Source organism: Sinohyriopsis cumingii, chromosome 18 (genome assembly GCF_028554795.1).
Source record: "Sinohyriopsis cumingii isolate HCF-2022 chromosome 18, ASM2855479v2, whole genome shotgun sequence".
Taxonomy (NCBI): Eukaryota; Metazoa; Mollusca; class Bivalvia; order Unionida; family Unionidae; genus Sinohyriopsis; species Sinohyriopsis cumingii.
The window spans coordinates 28,110,806-28,131,273 of record NC_142978.1 but is presented as its reverse complement, the minus strand read 5'-3'; the positions used below and the strand labels follow the sequence as shown (position 1 = coordinate 28,131,273).

General features: G+C 38.4%; 1 protein-coding gene across 6 annotated transcripts in view; it reads left to right on the top strand.

Annotated features, from left to right (window-relative positions):
- Nucleotides 1-20,468, top strand: part of LOC149776285 (uncharacterized) — a 101,558-nt gene that overhangs the window by 57,971 nt on the left and 23,119 nt on the right. For 5 of the 6 annotated variants that reach the window (XM_089942735.1, XM_089942736.1, XM_089942734.1 and 2 more), the window contains 12 exons: nucleotides 1,008-1,091; nucleotides 1,705-1,803; nucleotides 3,285-3,368; nucleotides 4,014-4,112; nucleotides 5,594-5,677; nucleotides 6,335-6,433; nucleotides 7,907-7,990; nucleotides 16,706-16,759; nucleotides 18,015-18,101; nucleotides 18,481-18,558; nucleotides 19,442-19,522; nucleotides 20,167-20,232. In XM_089942735.1, the coding sequence (XP_089798861.1) occupies nucleotides 1,008-1,091; nucleotides 1,705-1,803; nucleotides 3,285-3,368; nucleotides 4,014-4,112; nucleotides 5,594-5,677; nucleotides 6,335-6,433; nucleotides 7,907-7,990; nucleotides 16,706-16,759; nucleotides 18,015-18,101; nucleotides 18,481-18,558; nucleotides 19,442-19,522; nucleotides 20,167-20,232 (999 nt within the window). The remainder of the gene's footprint in view (nucleotides 1-1,007; nucleotides 1,092-1,704; nucleotides 1,804-3,284; nucleotides 3,369-4,013; nucleotides 4,113-5,593; nucleotides 5,678-6,334; nucleotides 6,434-7,906; nucleotides 7,991-16,705; nucleotides 16,760-18,014; nucleotides 18,102-18,480; nucleotides 18,559-19,441; nucleotides 19,523-20,166; nucleotides 20,233-20,468) is intronic. The other variant, XM_089942737.1, reaches the window with a different exon arrangement.

Sequence of the window (20,468 nt, the reverse complement as noted above, 5' to 3'; positions counted from 1 at the left end):
AAGCGTAATTTGGCCTGTGATATTATCATTTGCAATGAAAACGCACAGTTTAGCGTCTACAATTCTAAGAAGGAGAAAAACAAGAAAAGTATGGATTGGAAGGTCCACATGAATCGAATGAAGATATGACTGCAGTTAAAGCAATTTTGCACACACAGTAAACGTCATGAATTCTGATATAAAGATTTAACAGTCTTTAACAATTCTGATAAGAAGTACAGTTGAACGAAAATGATTGCAACCATGCAGGGCCGGCGCCAGACCCGGCCAGACTATCTGGCACCCTAGGCAAGGTTAGATTCTGCCCCCCCCCCCCCCCGAAAATATCAATTTCCAAATTTATAAACAATTAAATAAGTTAAATATGCGCCCCCTGAAATCTGCGCCCTAGGCGGCTGCCTAGTTTGCCTATATGGTAGCGCCGGCCCTGCAACCATGAAACTATGCAGCTTAGTTTTAGGCCAGATGTACTAAACAGCAAACTTTCTTTAAAATCTGATCATCTTTGTAAATTATTTCATCTCCCGTTGAGGAATTTAGATCTAGATGTAAAACTCAAGGTCAGAGTTATATGATATTTAGGATTGTCAAGCACAAACTTGATTTTTTCTTTGCCTCATTTAATGCAAAGAATGGGAAAATAGTGTCACGATGTCACTAAATCTGGTCATGGCGAAGCTCTGGTCTAAAATGGCCTGGAGGAAAGAGTATATATGTATGAATATATGTAAGTGTGTAGTATGTAGCAACTTTTGATAAATGTTCCGAGTGCCCAAATCCTGGATAATGGAAATTTCGTGTTTAAAAATTATAAGCATTTGATCTGATAATGAAATTAAGCACTCTTTTACAAAGTATATCATGCCATTAAAACTGTATTGCTTGTAGTATAGTGTATAGTAAAGTTATCAACATGTAGCTTTAATTAACTATTGTAATATGAGGAAAGATGTACTTACTGCTCCGTGTAAAAGGGCGATTAAATATTCTTTTTCTGTTTGAAATAGAAATGGAGATTTAACGGAATCTGGATACGATAAACGTGACTTGGATGTAGCAGTTCAAATGAGTCTCGCGATTTCAGGAGAACTGTGAGTATTTGTTCTAAAACTAAATAATTTATATTATTGGTATCATTATCATAGTCATCATTATCATTTGCATAAGCGTTACCATTATTATCATTAGCATATGAGTATATCTGCAGCTCTAGTTGCGTCACGGTACAACTGGTGTCAGAATAATGTGACTGGGTGGGACATGATGCTACATGTCTGAGGCATAATGTCCCAGTGCTAGATATCACTATATACTGCTCCCATGCAGACATTGTAGGGATATGACAGAAAATTTTTTATAGCTACGTTAAAAATCCAAATCACTCTCTCTCTCTCTTTCTCTCTCTCTCTCTCTCTCTCTCACACACACAGACACATAAACACACACACACACACACATACGCGCACACGGATTGTCTTCTTTCACTGTATATTTCAAACTTTTAAGGACAACATACAAATACCATTGAAACTTTGTCCCTTCATTTAGCTAAAGTGAACATTTTCAGCGCTGATATACTCGCACTCCCAAGGACAATAGAACGTAAAATGATTAATAATAAAAAGCAATATATGCTACACCATATTTGGCAACTTAATCATTATATATATATATATATATATATATATATATATATATATATAGGGATGAGCAATGGATGGCTAACGAGGATGAAGAGGTACAGGAGAAATCAGACGATGAGAATGAGGTGGAAGGAATGGAGAATTGTGACACAGATATTAGGCAGGTCTCGTCAAACTGGCATATTGCATATCATCCACGATGAACCATTTGGTCAGATGTGCATTAGGCTAATACGATTTCCTTCGCTGTATTATCTACCTTTCTGATACTTTCTCCATCTGCATGTCTGTGACTGTCCGTCTGTGTACCTGTGTACCTCTGTGTGTCTATGACTGTCCGTTCGTGTCCTTGTGTGCATATGCGTATCATATTTTTTTAGAAAATCTCTCTCTCCCTCTCTCTCTACTCTCATTTTCGATATTTGGGTTGGAATATTTTTTTTTCGATGACTACGGCGATGATAGAATGCGGTATAAGACAGTTTTCAGCTCAACAGAGACAGGAGGAATCAAATTGTTGTAGCTTTGTGATATTCCATAAAAATGTCACCCGTTTTAGTACGTAAGTACGTATGTATGTATGTATGTATGTATGTATGTATGTATGTATGTATGTATGTTTCAGGTCGATTTTGAAAAGGTGTCATAAATACCTACAGAAAAGGGCAACTAAGACGCATTTTTCATGGTCAGAGGGGCACATGAAGAGGGCATTGCTATTTTACAATCGCGCCTGAACACGCTATTTGCTAAGTGAGAATGACACAACAGTCTCAGTTAGAGAGGTGAGTAAGGCACCTATAACGCACTTTCCCAGGTCATGTGTGCATCTGACTCTACCTTTGCCAAGTGAATTTGCAATGAAAACGCATAGCTTAGCGTCTACAATTGTAAGAAGGAGAAAAACAAGAAAAGTATGGATTGGAAGGTCCACATGAATCGAATGGAGATATGACTGCAGTTAAAGCAATTTTGCACACACAGTAAACGTCATGAATTCTGATACAAAGATTTAACAGTCTTTAACAATTCTGATAAGAAGTACAGTTGAACGAAAATGATTGCAACCATGAGACTATGCGGCTTAGTTTTAAGCCAGATGTACTAAATAGCAAACTTTCTTTAAAATCTGATCATCTTTGTGAATTATTTCATCTCCCGTTGAGGAATTTAGATTCAGATGTAAAACTCAAGGTCAGAGTTATATGATATTTAGGATTGTCAAGCACAAACTTGATTTTTTCTTTGCCTCATTTAATGCAAAGAATGGGAAAATAGTGTCACGATGTCACTAAATCTGGTCATGGCGAAGCTCTGGTCTAAAATGGCCTGGAGGAAAGAGTATATATGTATGAATATATGTAAGTGTGTAGTATGTAGCAACTTTTGATAAATGTTCCGAGTGCCCAAATCCTGGATAATGGAAATTTCGTGTTTAAAAATTATAAGCATTTGATCTGATAATGAAATTAAGCACTCTTTTACAAAGTATATCATGCCATTAAAACTGTATTGCTTGTAGTATAGTGTATAGTAAAGTTATCAACATGTAGCTTTAATTAACTATTGTAATATGAGGAAAGATGTACTTACTGCTCCGTGTAAAAGGGCGATTAAATATTCTTTTTCTGTTTGAAATAGAAATGGAGATTTAACGGAATCTGGATACGATAAACGTGACTTGGATGTAGCAGTTCAAATGAGTCTCGCGATTTCAGGAGAACTGTGAGTATTTGTTCTAAAACTAAATAATTTATATTATTGGTATCATTATCATAGTCATCATTATCATTTGCATAAGCGTTACCATTATTATCATTAGCATATGAGTATATCTGCAGCTCTAGTTGCGTCACGGTACAACTGGTGTCAGAATAATGTGACTGGGTGGGACATGATGCTACATGTCTGAGGCATAATGTCCCAGTGCTAGATATCACTATATACTGCCCCCATGCAGACATTGTAGGGATATGACAGAAAATGTTTTATAGCTACGTTAAAAATCCAAATCACTCTCTCTCTTTCTCTCTCTCTCTCTCTCTCTCTCTCTCTCACACACACACAGACACATAAACACACACACACACACACATACGCGCACACGGATTGTCTTCTTTCACTGTATATTTCAAACTTTTAAGGACAACATACAAATACCATTGAAACTTTGTCCCTTCATTTAGCTAAAGTGAACATTTTCAGCGCTGATATACTCGCACTCCCAAGGACAATAGAACGTAAAATGATTAATAATAAAAAGCAATATATGCTACACCATATTTGGCAACTTAATCATTATATATATATATATATATATATATATATATATATATATATATATATATATATATATATATATATATATAGGGATGAGAAATGGATGGCTAACGAGGATGAAGAGGTACAGGAGAAATCAGACGATGAGAATGAGGAGGAAGGAATGGAGAATTGTGACACAGATATTAGGCAGGTCTCGTCAAACTGGCATATTGCATATCATCCACGATGAACCATTTGGTCAGATGTGCATTAGGCTAATACGATTTCCTTCGCTGTATTATCTACCTTTCTGATACTTTCTCCATCTGCATGTCTGTGACTGTCCGTCTGTGTACCTGTGTACCTCTGTGTGTCTATGACTGTCCGTTCGTGTCCTTGTGTGCATATGCGTGTCATATTTTTTTAGAAAATCTCTCTCTCCCTCTCTCTCTACTCTCATTTTCGATATTTGGGTTGGAATATTTTTATTTCGATGACTACGGCGATGATAGAATGCGGTATAAAACAGTTTTCAGCTCAACAGAGACAGGAGGAATCAAATTGTTGTAGCTTTGTGATATTCCATAAAAATGTCACCCGTTTTAGTACGTAAGTACGTATGTATGTATGTATGTATGTATGTATGTATGTATGTATGTATGTATGTTTCAGGTCGATTTTGAAAAGGTGTCATAAATACCTACAGAAAAGGGCAACTAAGACGCATTTTTCATGGTCAGAGGGGCACATGAAGAGGGCATTGCTATTTTACAATCGCGCCTGAACACGCTATTTGCTAAGTGAGAATGACACAACAGTCTCAGTTAGAGAGGTGAGTAAGGCACCTATAACGCACTTTCCCAGGTCATGTGTGCATCTGACTCTACCTTTGCCAAGTGAATTTGCAATGAAAACGCATAGCTTAGCGTCTACAATTGTAAGAAGGAGAAAAACAAGAAAAGTATGGATTGGAAGGTCCACATGAATCGAATGGAGATATGACTGCAGTTAAAGCAATTTTGCACACACAGTAAACGTCATGAATTCTGATACAAAGATTTAACAGTCTTTAACAATTCTGATAAGAAGTACAGTTGAACGAAAATGATTGCAACCATGAGACTATGCGGCTTAGTTTTAAGCCAGATGTACTAAATAGCAAACTTTCTTTAAAATCTGATCATCTTTGTGAATTATTTCATCTCCCGTTGAGGAATTTAGATTCAGATGTAAAACTCAAGGTCAGAGTTATATGATATTTAGGATTGTCAAGCACAAACTTGATTTTTTCTTTGCCTCATTTAATGCAAAGAATGGGAAAATAGTGTCACGATGTCACTAAATCTGGTCATGGCGAAGCTCTGGTCTAAAATGGCCTGGAGGAAAGAGTATATATGTATGAATATATGTAAGTGTGTAGTATGTAGCAACTTTTGATAAATGTTCCGAGTGCCCAAATCCTGGATAATGGAAATTTCGTGTTTAAAAATTATAAGCATTTGATCTGATAATGAAATTAAGCACTCTTTTACAAAGTATATCATGCCATTAAAACTGTATTGCTTGTAGTATAGTGTATAGTAAAGTTATCAACATGTAGCTTTAATTAACTATTGTAATATGAGGAAAGATGTACTTACTGCTCCGTGTAAAAGGGCGATTAAATATTCTTTTTCTGTTTGAAATAGAAATGGAGATTTAACGGAATCTGGATACGATAAACGTGACTTGGATGTAGCAGTTCAAATGAGTCTCGCGATTTCAGGAGAACTGTGAGTATTTGTTCTAAAACTAAATAATTTATATTATTGGTATCATTATCATAGTCATCATTATCATTTGCATAAGCGTTACCATTATTATCATTAGCATATGAGTATATCTGCAGCTCTAGTTGCGTCACGGTACAACTGGTGTCAGAATAATGTGACTGGGTGGGACATGATGCTACATGTCTGAGGCATAATGTCCCAGTGCTAGATATCACTATATACTGCCCCCATGCAGACATTGTAGGGATATGACAGAAAATGTTTTATAGCTACGTTAAAAATCCAAATCACTCTCTCTCTTTCTCTCTCTCTCTCTCTCTCTCTCTCTCACACACACACAGACACATAAACACACACACACACACACATACGCGCACACGGATTGTCTTCTTTCACTGTATATTTCAAACTTTTAAGGACAACATACAAATACCATTGAAACTTTGTCCCTTCATTTAGCTAAAGTGAACATTTTCAGCGCTGATATACTCGCACTCCCAAGGACAATAGAACGTAAAATGATTAATAATAAAAAGCAATATATGCTACACCATATTTGGCAACTTAATCATTATATATATATATATATATATATATATATATATATATATATATATATATATATATATATATATATATATATATATATATATATAGGGATGAGAAATGGATGGCTAACGAGGATGAAGAGGTACAGGAGAAATCAGACGATGAGAATGAGGAGGAAGGAATGGAGAATTGTGACACAGATATTAGGCAGGTCTCGTCAAACTGGCATATTGCATATCATCCACGATGAACCATTTGGTCAGATGTGCATTAGGCTAATACGATTTCCTTCGCTGTATTATCTACCTTTCTGATACTTTCTCCATCTGCATGTCTGTGACTGTCCGTCTGTGTACCTGTGTACCTCTGTGTGTCTATGACTGTCCGTTCGTGTCCTTGTGTGCATATGCGTGTCATATTTTTTTAGAAAATCTCTCTCTCCCTCTCTCTCTACTCTCATTTTCGATATTTGGGTTGGAATATTTTTATTTCGATGACTACGGCGATGATAGAATGCGGTATAAAACAGTTTTCAGCTCAACAGAGACAGGAGGAATCAAATTGTTGTAGCTTTGTGATATTCCATAAAAATGTCACCCGTTTTAGTACGTAAGTACGTATGTATGTATGTATGTATGTATGTATGTATGTATGTATGTTTCAGGTCGATTTTGAAAAGGTGTCATAAATACCTACAGAAAAGGGCAACTAAGACGCATTTTTCATGGTCAGAGGGGCACATGAAGAGGGCATTGCTATTTTACAATCGCGCCTGAACACGCTATTTGCTAAGTGAGAATGACACAACAGTCTCAGTTAGAGAGGTGAGTAAGGCACCTATAACGCACTTTCCCAGGTCATGTGTGCATCTGACTCTACCTTTGCCAAGTGAATTTGCAATGAAAACGCATAGCTTAGCGTCTACAATTGTAAGAAGGAGAAAAACAAGAAAAGTATGGATTGGAAGGTCCACATGAATCGAATGGAGATATGACTGCAGTTAAAGCAATTTTGCACACACAGTAAACGTCATGAATTCTGATACAAAGATTTAACAGTCTTTAACAATTCTGATAAGAAGTACAGTTGAACGAAAATGATTGCAACCATGAGACTATGCGGCTTAGTTTTAGGCCAGATGTACTAAATAGCAAACTTTCTTTAAAATCTGATCATCTTTGTGAATTATTTCATCTCCCGTTGAGGAATTTAGATTCAGATGTAAAACTTAAGGTCAGAGTTATATGATATTTAGGATTGTCAAGCACAAACTTGATTTTTTCTTTGCCTCATTTAATGCAAAGAATGGGAAAATAGTGTCACGATGTCACTAAATCTGGTCATGGCGAAGCTCTGGTCTAAAATGGCCTGGAGGAAAGAGTATATATGTATGAATATATGTAAGTGTGTAGTATGTAGCAACTTTTGATAAATGTTCCGAGTGCCCAAATCCTGGATAATGGAAATTTCGTGTTTAAAAATTATAAGCATTTGATCTGATAATGAAATTAAGCACTCTTTTACAAAGTATATCATGCCATTAAAACTGTATTGCTTGTAGTATAGTGTATAGTAAAGTTATCAACATGTAGCTTTAATTAACTATTGTAATATGAGGAAAGATGTACTTACTGCTCCGTGTAAAAGGGCGATTAAATATTCTTTTTCTGTTTGAAATAGAAATCAAGATTTAATGGAATCTGGATACGATAAACGTGACTTAGATGTAGCAGTTCAAATGAGTCTCGCGATTTCAGGAGAACTGTGAGTATTTGTTCTAAAAATAAATAATTTATATTACTGGTATCATTATCATAGTCATCATTATCATTTGCATAAGCGTTACCATAATTATCATTAACATAAAGTGGCACATGCACAATTGTGCGCACGCCACTATAATTAAACTCAACAAAAAAAAATCATTAACATGTGAGGATATCTGCAGCTCTGGTTGCGTCACGGTGTAATCGGATAACTTCGTCCACTGACAACCGAAATTTCAACTAGTATTGAGCAAAATCACCTTTATTGTCGTGGAGTTGCAATAGAAACCAGAATGTATAAGAGTCTTGTCCTTTGAAGCATTGTTAATTGAGCTGTCCTGTTAATCGTTATGAAGCAATTGCTACTTTCAGACAACATGAGCAACAAAGAAACAAAGTTTTAGAACAAGAAAACATTGCTGAGGCTGAGAAATCTGTTTTTAAAATCATTTGTCTGGAAAGAATTTGCCTCAGGTTACAATCTCATGCATACATGTTCACTGTTCCTAAAGGAAACTATGCAGAATTTCTTTTACCAACAGACAAGTTAATAAAAGCGTTGAACTGATATGCAAAATATATGAACATTTCATTTGCAGTGCTGCAGAGGTAGTGCTTTTACGTTTCACTCAACGAGATTGCATACCCAGATGTTATCTCCAATAAACTTTCAGAATTGAGAATTGTCTGACCGCGACGGCGGCATAGCGATTAGAGCATACACCTCGTATGCGAGAGGCCGCGGGTTCTAACCTCGGCCGAGTCATATAAAATCTTGTAAAAGGGTACTAACAGCCGCCTCGGTAAACGCCCAACATTAAGATGTTAGTGTTAGGACTGGTACAACTGTTGTCAGAATAATGTGACTGGGTGGGACATGATGCTACATGTCTGCGGCATGATGTCCCAGTGCTAGATATCAATATATACTGCCCCCATGCAGACATCGTTGGGATATGACAGAAAAATTGTTATAGCTACGTTAAAAATCCGAATCTCGCTCTCTCTCTCTCTCTCTCCCTCTCTCTCATAAACACACACACACACACATACGCACACACGCATTGTCTTCTTTCACTGTATATTTCAAACTTTTAAGGACAACATACAAATATCACTGAAACTTTGTCCCTTCATTTAGTTAAAGTGAACATTTTCAGCGCTGATATACTCGTACTCCCAAGAAAAACAGAACTAAAAAGACTGACCTTGGGAATTTAATGATACAGTCTCTTTGGCATTAAATGATACAGTCTCTTGTTAAATGGGAACAGTTTCGTAACATATTATATCCAAATAAATATATCTTCAAAACTGCATTTTGTTTTGGTACAAGTCATACAGATAAATCAACAGTAAATGACATCGTCAAGACCACTCAAGTCATTAATTAAGCTTTTTTGCCTGCTGTTAGTTCTTATCTATGTTTATGCGTCTAGACCTTCAGTAAAAGTAAAAAGTGTTAGCACATCTATGCGACATTATTCATTCATGTCTTGTGCGCTCATCGCACGTAATCCAACAAGAAAAACGCTAAATTTGTCATCCCAATTACACCTCAATCCCCTACCCCCACCGCGGCCTCAAAAATATTTCCATAAACATTTTTATATTATCGCAAAGAAAACTTTACATTTAAAGTATGATATTATATTCGAAAAGTTAAATATATATGTAACCTTTGTATTTTGCACTTTTTCATTATGCCTTCATCACTACTATATATTGATCACAAATATATTTTTACCCTTCAGGAAGGAAGACAAAGTTGATTTTAATCGGCCATCATTTAACCAATTAGACCAAGACATGACAATGATGGCTAGCTTAGAGGCTACTCAATAATAGTAAATACTAACACATACTTGTTTTCAACATCGTCAGTATTTATGATCGTCATTGTAAAATGGTCATAATTATCATGCGATCATCGTCACTTCAACATTTCACTTGAACGTAGGGTTCTCGTGTTGGCAGTTTAATACAAACGTGTGTGTGTTTGTGCGAGAATGCGCGCTGGCCCAAAAACTTTCCAGCGTAGATCATGAATTTCCAAACATAAGTAGAATCCACAATTAGACCTTCCATCATTTGAGCCGTACCGCTCTTTCACGTCCTGCTTGGTCAAACGTTTACTGTGTGCCGATGAACAGTGCCGTTTATAATGCATTCGGTAACATTTTAAGTGCATCTTGTGTCTCAACTAATAAATGAGTTATGTTTTGGTTCATTTTATGTAGTTGATATTTTGATACATGTAGTAAATTTTAAATTTTTACATTATGCTTGGGGCAGTTTATCATGCATGCGGTAGAAGTGTTATTATATAGCGTCTATTTAAATATGTATGAGATCATTTTCTCATGTGTGGTAAAGAATGTAATATATATATATATATATATATATATATATATATATATATATATATATATATATATATATATATATATATATATATATATATATATCGGGCAGATGGGGCTCGTTAACCTTGGGTGGTCGCCCATCTAGGAGAAGGTAAACTCCAATTTCAAACCTTCGCTGCCTTGCGACTATACCCTCTCAGGGGAAAGGCTAAGGGAGTACACCCCAACAGAAAATTCGGAGTCGGAGTCCCTAAGGCGACTTGGCATTGATTAAAAGTGTCATCTCGGCAACTCCTGCGACGCAGCTGGTGCCATGACGTATCGGCTTGTCTTTTCCCTTGGATCCATCAGCTGCGTGGAGAGGGGGGATCAGCTGTATGGGCAACAGTTGATTCTCCATATCACCCTGCCCATGCTTGCGCCCTGAACAGGACACTCCAGCTTCGCTCCATAGCGTCGACACAACACGGGAATCAGCAGTTTACCGGTTATAAGTCACCGCTCGATTGGCGTAGAGCCAGACGCCAGGGGTTGCTTCTGACGGTGGGAGAGACCAACATGTTTCACTGGACAGCTACCGCCCGCCTCAAACTGGGCAGCCCCCAGCCAATAAGGTGCCGTCCCGCCACAGTTCGCCTGCCTTGCTGGGTGCGTAAGGCTTAAGGTACGCGAGTACCTGACAAGCGGACTGCAACTACTGCACCAAGAAATAACAAAATAAAAATAAAAAAGAAGACTTCAATCCTCAAGCTAGGTACCTGGAATGTCCGGACCATGCTGACTGGGCTTTCAGATGATCTTCAAACAATCAGTGATATTCGTAAGACTTCAGTCATCAACGACGAACTTGCAAGGCTCCATGTCGACATTGCCTCACTACAGGAGACACGACTACCAGATTATGGGTCCCTCAGAGAAAAGAACTACACATTCTTCTGGCAAGGAAAGAGTGCAGATGAAGCCAGAGAGTTTGGTGTTGGATTCGCTGTCAGGAACACTCTGCTGGGAATGATAGAACCCTGCCAACAAGGAAATGGAAGACTGCTATCCCTCCGCCTCCACACCACAAACGGGCCTGTCAACCTGATCAGTGTTTACGCTCCCACACTAAGATCCTCCAAAGATACCAAGGATGAGTTTTATGATGAGTTAAACTCGCTCATCGACAAAATTCCCAAGGAAGAGAACTTGATTTTGCTGGGCGACTTCAATGCTAGCGTGGGTGCCGATCATGACTCTTGGCCCTCCTGTCTTGGCAAGTTTGGCAATGGGAAGATGAATGAGAATGGGCAGCACCTTCTAGAGATGTGCTCGTACCACGAACTCAGCATCACCAATTCATTCTTTCAGACAAAGCCACAGCACAAAGTGTCCTGGAGGCATCCCAGGTCTAAACACTGGCACCAGCTGAACTTGATCATTACAAGACGGTCAGCCATGAAGAGTGTGCTTCTTACCCGTACCTTCCACAGTGCTGACTGCGACACCGCCCACTCGCTGGTGTGCTGCAAAATGAAGCTTCAGCCAAAGAAGATCCACCGCTCTAGGCAAGAGGGTCAACCACGCATTGATGTGAGCAAGACATCATATCCAGACAAGACTGAGGAATTCACCTATGCTCTTTCCAAGACGTTTGACTCAGAACCCCCCAACGGCAGTGCCAAAGAAAGATGGGATCACATCAGAGAGGCTGTATACAGCACAGCCACACGGATGTTTGGTAAGAAGCAATCAAAGAACAACGACTGGTTTGAGGCTAACTCTGCCACGCTCATGCCAGCCATAGAAGAGCGTCGCAGTGCTCACTTGCAATACAAGCGATCCCCCTGTCAGAAGACACTACAGGCATACAGGTCTACCAGAAGCAAAGTGCAGAGATTAGCACGGCAATGTGCCAATGAATACTGGCTTCAGGTCTGTCAGAGTATCCAGTCAGCAGCAGATATTAGAAACATCAGAGGCATGTACGAAGGCATAAAGAAAGCAGTTGGTCCCACGAAGAAACTGACAGCACCACTAAAGTCTGCCACAGGCGATACCATCCACAACAAGGGCAAGCAGATGGAGCGTTGGATGGAATACTACTCCGAACTGTACTCCAAAGAGAACCACGTGAACAATGATGCCCTCAACGCCATTAAAAACCTCCCTCTCATGGCCGAACTGGACGAGAAACCTACTGTAGGCGAACTAAAGAAGGCTTTAGAGAAACTGTCCCTAGGTAAAGCCCCAGGGAAGGATGGCATCACAGCAGAACTCATCAAGTGTGGATGTAGCGTGCTGCTCACACACCTGCACGACCTCCCCTGCCAGTGCTGGGACGAGGGGGCAGTGCCTCAGGACATGAGAGATGCTAACATCATAACCCTGTACAAGAACAAGGGCGACAGAAGCGACTGCAACAACTACAGGGGCATATTACTTCTCAGCATCTTGGGTAAAGTTTTCGCACGCGTCATCCTGAACAGACTGCAGACGCTTGCTGACAGAGTTTACCCAGAGTCGTAGTGCGGGTTCCGCGCAGAGAGGTCCACAATCGACATGATCTTCTCTGTCAGGCAACTGCAGGAAAAATGCAGAGAACAACACAGACCCCTCTTCCTGGCCTTTATAGACCTCACCAAGGCATTCGATCTGGTCAGCAGAGACGGACTCTTCACAATCCTGGCGAAAATTGGTTGCCCTCCAAAGCTGCTAAGCATGATCCAGTCCTTCCACGATGACATGAAAGGCACAGTGCAGTACGATGGCTCAACATCCGACCCCTTTGACATCCGCAGTGGAGTTAAACAGGGCTGTGTCCTTTCCCCCACGCTCTTCGGCATCTTCTTCGCAGTCCTGCTCAAGCACGCCTTTGGGACGTCCACAGAAGGGATTTACCTGCACACACGATCAGACGGCAGACTGTTCAACCTGGCACGACTGAAGGCAAAGAGCAAAGTGCGTAAAGTAACCATCAGGGACATGCTCTTCGCAGACGATGTTGCTCTAGCCACCCACACAGAAGCTGAGCTTCAGCACCTGATGGCCCGCTTTGCTAAAGCATGTGATGAGTTTGGGTTAACCATAAGCTTAAAGAAAACAAACGTAATGGTTCAGGACGCGGACCCCCCAAGCATCATCATCAACAACTACGAACTTGAGGTGGTGAGTCAGTTCATGTATCTCGGCTCTACCATCACCAACAACCTCTCGCTCGATGCTGAGCTCAACAAGCGGATCGGAAAGGCATCAACAACTCTCTCCAGGTTGTCGCAGAGAGTGTGGAACAACAGTATGCTGACCATGAACACTAAGATCACTGTGTACCGTGCATGCGTACTAAGCACTCTCATGTACGCCAGTGAAACCTGGACTCTGTACGCCTCACAAGAGAAAAGACTGAGCGCCTTTCGCATGCGATGCCTCCGACGCATACTCGGGATCACCTGGAGTGATCGAATAACAAACAACGAGGTGCTCGAGCGTGCCAAGATTCCCAGCATGATCACACTCCTCCGCCAACGCCGCATCAGATGACTGGGCCATGTATGTCGGATGGTTGATGGACGGATCCCCAAAGACATTCTTTATTCGGAACTCGTCTCTGGCAAAAGGTCGATCGGACGGCCACATCTCCGCTTCAAGGATGTCTGTAAGCATGACATGAAAGCCCTTGATATTGATGTCAACACCTGGGAAGAGCTCGCTCTAGACAGATCAGGCTGGCGACATGCTCTGATCACTGGTCTGAAAGCCGGAGAGGACAAGCAACGCTTGCTAGCTGATGAAAGACGATCGCAGAGGAAGAAAAAGCAGCGTCAACCAACACCTGACACAACCTTCAAGTGCAGCAAGTGCAGCAAGGACTGCCACTCCCGCATTGGACTACTTAGCCACAGCAGACGCTGCACAACCACCAACCGGGACATCTCTCATGGGCGCAGTTCAATTGTCTCTCGAGATTAATGGATGCCAACAATATATAGATAGATAGATAGTGGTGCTTCTTGTTTTATACGTTAATTGGTTACCTATGTGTTGTGTAATTCTATTGTTAATAACTCTATTTTGGCGAAGAAAATATTAAGTGCAGTGATTGTCAGTTCATTATGCTTAGTGAAGTGTACCTTATAGATGGTCCATTAAACTTGTATACGCGGTGCTTTCAACATTAAGGTAATGATGTACCTACTTTTGGAAATTCTTACGACAAGACCGATAAGGACCCACCCACCCCCTGCAAGTGTCTGTAGAGAAAACTCTACGCCCCGCGACATTTTGTTGATGTACATGTGTTATAAATACATGTTTTCAATTGCATACATAAAGAATCAGGTGATAATTCCATTAATGAGAGTTCCAAAGTGAAGTCTGTACAAAGACTGAAATTACATCAATAAAACACTGTCTCTACTTTTTGGGCTAGGAATAAAAAATTTCTTTTTATTATCAAGCAGTCACGACCCACTAAACGCGTCTACTTTCTCTCTATCACTCTCTGTTTTATGTGAAGCCATTTCTAGACTAGTTCCCATTAATTGAAAAGTTTAATAACGAGTATCCTATAGTGTATTCCGTCAGTCATGTGCTTGGCAGAAATCCGCCCTGGAAGAAAAATAGTATGGGACTACGTTTTAGCTTTTTCGGACAGAAGGGTTGATGACAATGTTGTTGGGAATATTGACAGATGTAAATTTGTCGCGGAGTGGAATTGATACTATTGGTGACATAGATCGTTAGAGGGAAAGATGGCCAAATGCATTCTTTATTTTTGTTTACTGTTTAGTATCTAGTTAAATATGTATTATTAACAAATATGTTTATTGCATTTTATACATAATTCGTATTGATGGCAATCAGTTGAAATTTTTGGGTCTCGGTCTTAATGGTGGCGCAAGAGTGCATATTTGTGCGCAGTGAATAAGTTTGTAAACTTAATTTTACTACATTTTGGATGTGTGTTGTGATTCCCAGGGACCTAACTGTCTTTTGTTGGGTGTTTAAACTGATGTGATACATTTGGGTGGCAAATCTTGATTACAAAAAACGTTACTTGTTTAGTAAAGCTTTCTCTTGATTACAAAAGGGTTACATGATTACAAAAGTATTGCTTGATTACAAAGGCGTTACTTGATTAAATATTGTTACTTGATTACAAATGGGTTACTTGATCGACAAAAATAATTTTTAGAGAAGCAATGAATCTGAGTATTAATCAAACAGTGATGAGCGATATTCATTCACCTCCTCAGTGACAGTTTTTAACATTTTGTTTATTGATGTTAGAATTCGATAAGCTCAAGCTAGAACAACATTGATCAACTTTACAAAGGTTAGCTTAAAAATGACATGGAGCAAAAGTATTATACGTGATTGGCTTAGTTACGCGATTAATTTACACGGAACATGAAACAACAAGGTCAAAGATTTGTAGACACTCATCAATAGCTGAGCTAAAATGAGCTAAAATGTTTAGTTAAACTAAAATCTCAACCATCATTTAAAGAACCAGTGACTCGCTCGATTAAGCAACAATCTGTTCCATAAACGACCAATTTGTTTTGGCCAAATTTTACGACTCTATGGTCTTGAAAGATGTAACAGAAAGGAAGTGAAACCAACAATTTAAGTAAATTTCAACAGATAACTTATTCGTCAAAGTTATAAAGTGAAAAGTGAAGAGAAAAGTACAGTATTGTGAATTAAATCCCAAATTATTTTCAATGTCCTATCACAAGTACATGTTCCCAATGAATTTCAATAATTTTGAATGTCATAATGTTCCACCATGATATAATCTAGAATGTCTTTCAACGAGTTCTCCATAATTTCAAGGTAATGTATTAGTCCAAAAGGAAAAGGAGCACTTTGTGATTGCAGTGCATAATTTAGATATATAATGTTTATTGAATTATATCTGAACACAACTGCAGACAATTATCATAGATTTCAGAAGACTGATACAAATTGGGAATGAACAATAGTTTACCAGATCCTGTACTATACTAATTTCACTTGCCCTAAGGCACAATAGAATGCTCTGGAAGTCCATAGATGTGATTCATATCTAAAAAAGTTCGTTTGCAGAACTGTTAAAGCTCGTAAACAAGGTTACTACTTATAATCATGGCAAAAGTCAGGTCGAGATAAACCTACATAACCCTTCGTCAGTTTTTTTTCCTTAATGATTTAACAAATAAAGGTAAAATTTACATTGACAATATTAATGAAATATTAACAACTGTTTGTGCTTTAACAGGTTAAAATTTTAAAGCGTGGATCTCTTTCCATACTGATAATGATGAGACTATAATTTCATTTGAAAAATAACATTTGCATTTATCAGATGTGTTTTGTTCCCCCAGACAATGGCAGCAGCAAGGGGACGAAGGTGTAGAAGAAGAAGACTCAGGCGAGAGGTTGGTTTTTAGACCTAATTTTTTCCATGGATGTTGATTATGGAAAGAATTTCTTATATACGTTTTCAATAGTCCTAAAGGAGGTTTTTAGTTGTTTTTAGACAGGTATCTTTCCAAGATCTTTCAAATAATATGCACAGTTTGTGAACATTTACCTAAAATACCGATGGGCTGGCCATGTTGTCCGCATGCCGCTAGAACGCCTACCTAAGAAGGTCTTCCATGGAGAGCTATACCAAGGCAAAAGATCTCACGGTGGTCAAAAAAAGAGGTACAAGGACACCCTCAAGGCTTCGCTGAAGAACCTAGGCATTGATCCTGAGATCTGGGAGAGTGTCGCTGCTAACCGATCTGCTTGGCGCAGTCAAGTCAACGCTGGTGCGGAAGCTTTTGAGCAGAAAAGACTGGTGGACGTAGCTGTAAAACGTGATCTGCGCAAATCCAGGAACAACAGTTCCGCAACTCCCGGTCAGCAACCTACACATCCATGTCCCCACTGCAACAGACTCTTCCGGGCCCGGATCGGACTGATCAGCCATCTCCGGACCCACCCCCAGTGAATCGATGACGTTAAATTTAGAGCGTTCAACATAGAAATAAGTCAGGTTTATATGCTTGTTTTGGTCTAAGATTTACAAAAATTGTTTCAGTAAAGCAAATCGAGAATTTTATGTTACTTTCACTCCCTCAAATGAGGAGAGGTATATTACATCCAGCTGGCTATATTCAACAAGTTCAATTGCTACCAAAGCAACTGTTACCTGCGAGGAAAGAGCTAATAACATCATTCATCATAGTTATTAGCTGAGCAAATATTACATTTGTACATTTGTTTGAGAAGTCATCATTGTCGTCATCACGACTTTTTCCCCTATCCCGTGTGGCTCGTGAATATGACACAACTAATGGAAGCAACCTTTTTGGCTGGTAGGCGCCCCAAGACGATGTTCGTGCTTAGTAGGTCTTGAATATTTTAGGTGATGCATTTTTACTTTTGAACACTTTTGTGTCCTTACCCATGTTTTCTATGTTTATTTTATAGCTACACTTACTCTGTACAAAAATAACCAAGACTGTGCTAATGTACCATTAAACCATTTCAGAGATACGTGCTTAGGATAATCCTCATTTTTATGCTCCTAATTGTTAAAGTCTTTCGATATATTCTCTTTTTTTGATGTTAGTTTGTTAATGTTGATTATAAGTTCTTTGTGCATATGAACGTAACGCATTTTTACCGATCTCTTTTCCAAAGATACGATGATAAATGTAAGTTTACAAAATCCGGTTACGATGAAGAGGAGCTAAAAAGAGCAATTGAAACAAGTTTAGCAGCATCTTCGTAAGTATAAAGCAGATACTACCAACCCTCTCAGGGAACTCACATATCTTAATGAGATGCAGGCTCACGTTTTTTCACAATGATAATAAAAGAACGAACTTGTACTAAACAGCTTTCGACTCTACACAACCGATATTTTTGCTTCAGTAATTTGCAATTTCGACATCTTTCAGCAGATCATCATCATAATTAGCCATTCCTGAACACCGATGAGTCAACCATATTTTATATGTTACTTTTTAAAAAGACTTATCATGAATAACAAATTTTGTTTAATGTAACTTAGTTTGATGGCCTTTCCTTATCTTTGAACTTTTGGTTTAATTTCTCGAAAGCGATTTATTTTTCTCTTCACATTGAACTTAAGTTTATTTTTTAGGGAAGGGAAGGGAAGAAACTGGATTAGATCTGGATATGATCCAATGAAGACAGAATACATCTCCATAGAAACAGATATGTGCGTCTTAGAAACGTTTAAATTCTTCACGTTTAAAACCGTGATTTCTTATTTGACACTGTAGAATGACACAAAGCTCACATACTACTTCAAACAATATGGCGAAGGTGCCACCGTTAATCCAAACCCTCTTGACCAGTCACTTCAACTGAAGTTTTCTGCTGAATTTGTTGACTATTTTGTTTCATAAATCTAAATACTTTATTGTAATGTTTTGCCATAAGTTTGTAATACTTCCAGTATAATTGGCTTACTTGTTACAGCACAGTAAAATGTTCTTTACGTCAGATGTCATTTCTTGACGCAGATGTAATTTCTTTACATGTTGGAGCCATTTTCTGCTTACGAAGCCTGTTTACTAACGGTATCTAGGAGATGACTTATGGGATCAAAGATAGTATTACCGGGGCTAGTAATTTTAGTTACATTGACATGTTTGCTCAAGTGACAGATAATACTAAATCGTACGATCAAATCACAACTTTTAACTGCGCATCGTAATAGTTGTCGACGTGGTGCAGGATTCTTATAATCAAGCCGTACTAAAGTTGGCATATTGACATTATTTATATGCAACAAAATATTATATTCTAATGAGCTTGTTATAACAGTATCTCTATGAAACAAACACCGGTGTATACACCCCAGTTTAAAATGGCCCATTGTACTGCAATTTATATCATTTTAACTTAATCACAAAGGTCAGTTTCTGTAGGCCAGCTTTGATAAATTATTAAACAGGTATAATTGCACATTATTTGCCATACACCTGATCCACTAAAACTGTTTCCTCATTTCGCTCTTAACAACCGTGGATAACATCAACTGACACATTTTAAAAGGAGTATGAGTAAATTATGATATCATTTTATGGCATTAACAGAGGAGTCAACCAAAGTAACGATGACCCAGCAGATAAAAACCGTTTGGACGAGGAAAACGGAAGTGGAGAGTCAAGCAAGAGGTTGGAATTGGAAGTTTTGTACAATTCTACTTAGGTTTTACTGGGCACAAAACATTCTTTCAGCAGCTTATACAAATATATACTCTCTCTCTCTCTCTCTCTCTCTCTCTCTCTCTCTCTCTCTGCGACAAGCCTTAGAAAGAGACAAATCTCTCATAGTAACCTTATTTGTAGGTTCTATTTATTGTGTAGTAAAAAGACCAATCAAGACTGCATTACCACAGTCTAAAATGTGGTCTTAATTATGATGTTTTATAGTATAAAAACTGTAATTTATCCTCCGTCGGATATTTTAATGACATTGATGGATATAAAATCAAATACATTTTAAACATTTTTATGTTATTAATTTTCATGTTAGGAGGTGAGCTTAGAATAAAACAAAGTTTCGCAAATATAAATTATTATTTTAGTTTTAATACAGATTGGGCAGTTCCTGCTATGCACACAATCATGTTTCCATAAGTATGTTTCCACATATGTAATAGAAAACAAATGAACACTCCATTGATTGCACAATTTTTCTGTATTAATAAAAACTGCATTTTTATATATGGGTTTGAAATTATTGTAATACAAACACCAAGCAACATTTAACTTTTTTATTACGCTCTACCTTTTGCTTTATTTTCATGAAATTTCAGTGATAAGGAAGAGGAAGAAAGAAGTATCAATAATGAGGAGCAGGAGAGGGATCCTTCAGATTTTCTGTTAGTATAAAGCACCTCTAAACTAGGGGGAAATATCTGTATGTGTGTGTGTGTCTGTCTGTCTGTATGTATGTATGTATACATGCATGGGCGGACGGATGGATGGAAAGCAGACATATATTCTAAATTTGTGCCGATCAATTTTAAAAACATCTTCCCAGACATCATTGAGCTTTAAAAACAAAGCCCAACACAAACAAAAAATGAGAAATATTTATAGTTTATTTTTTTCAAGT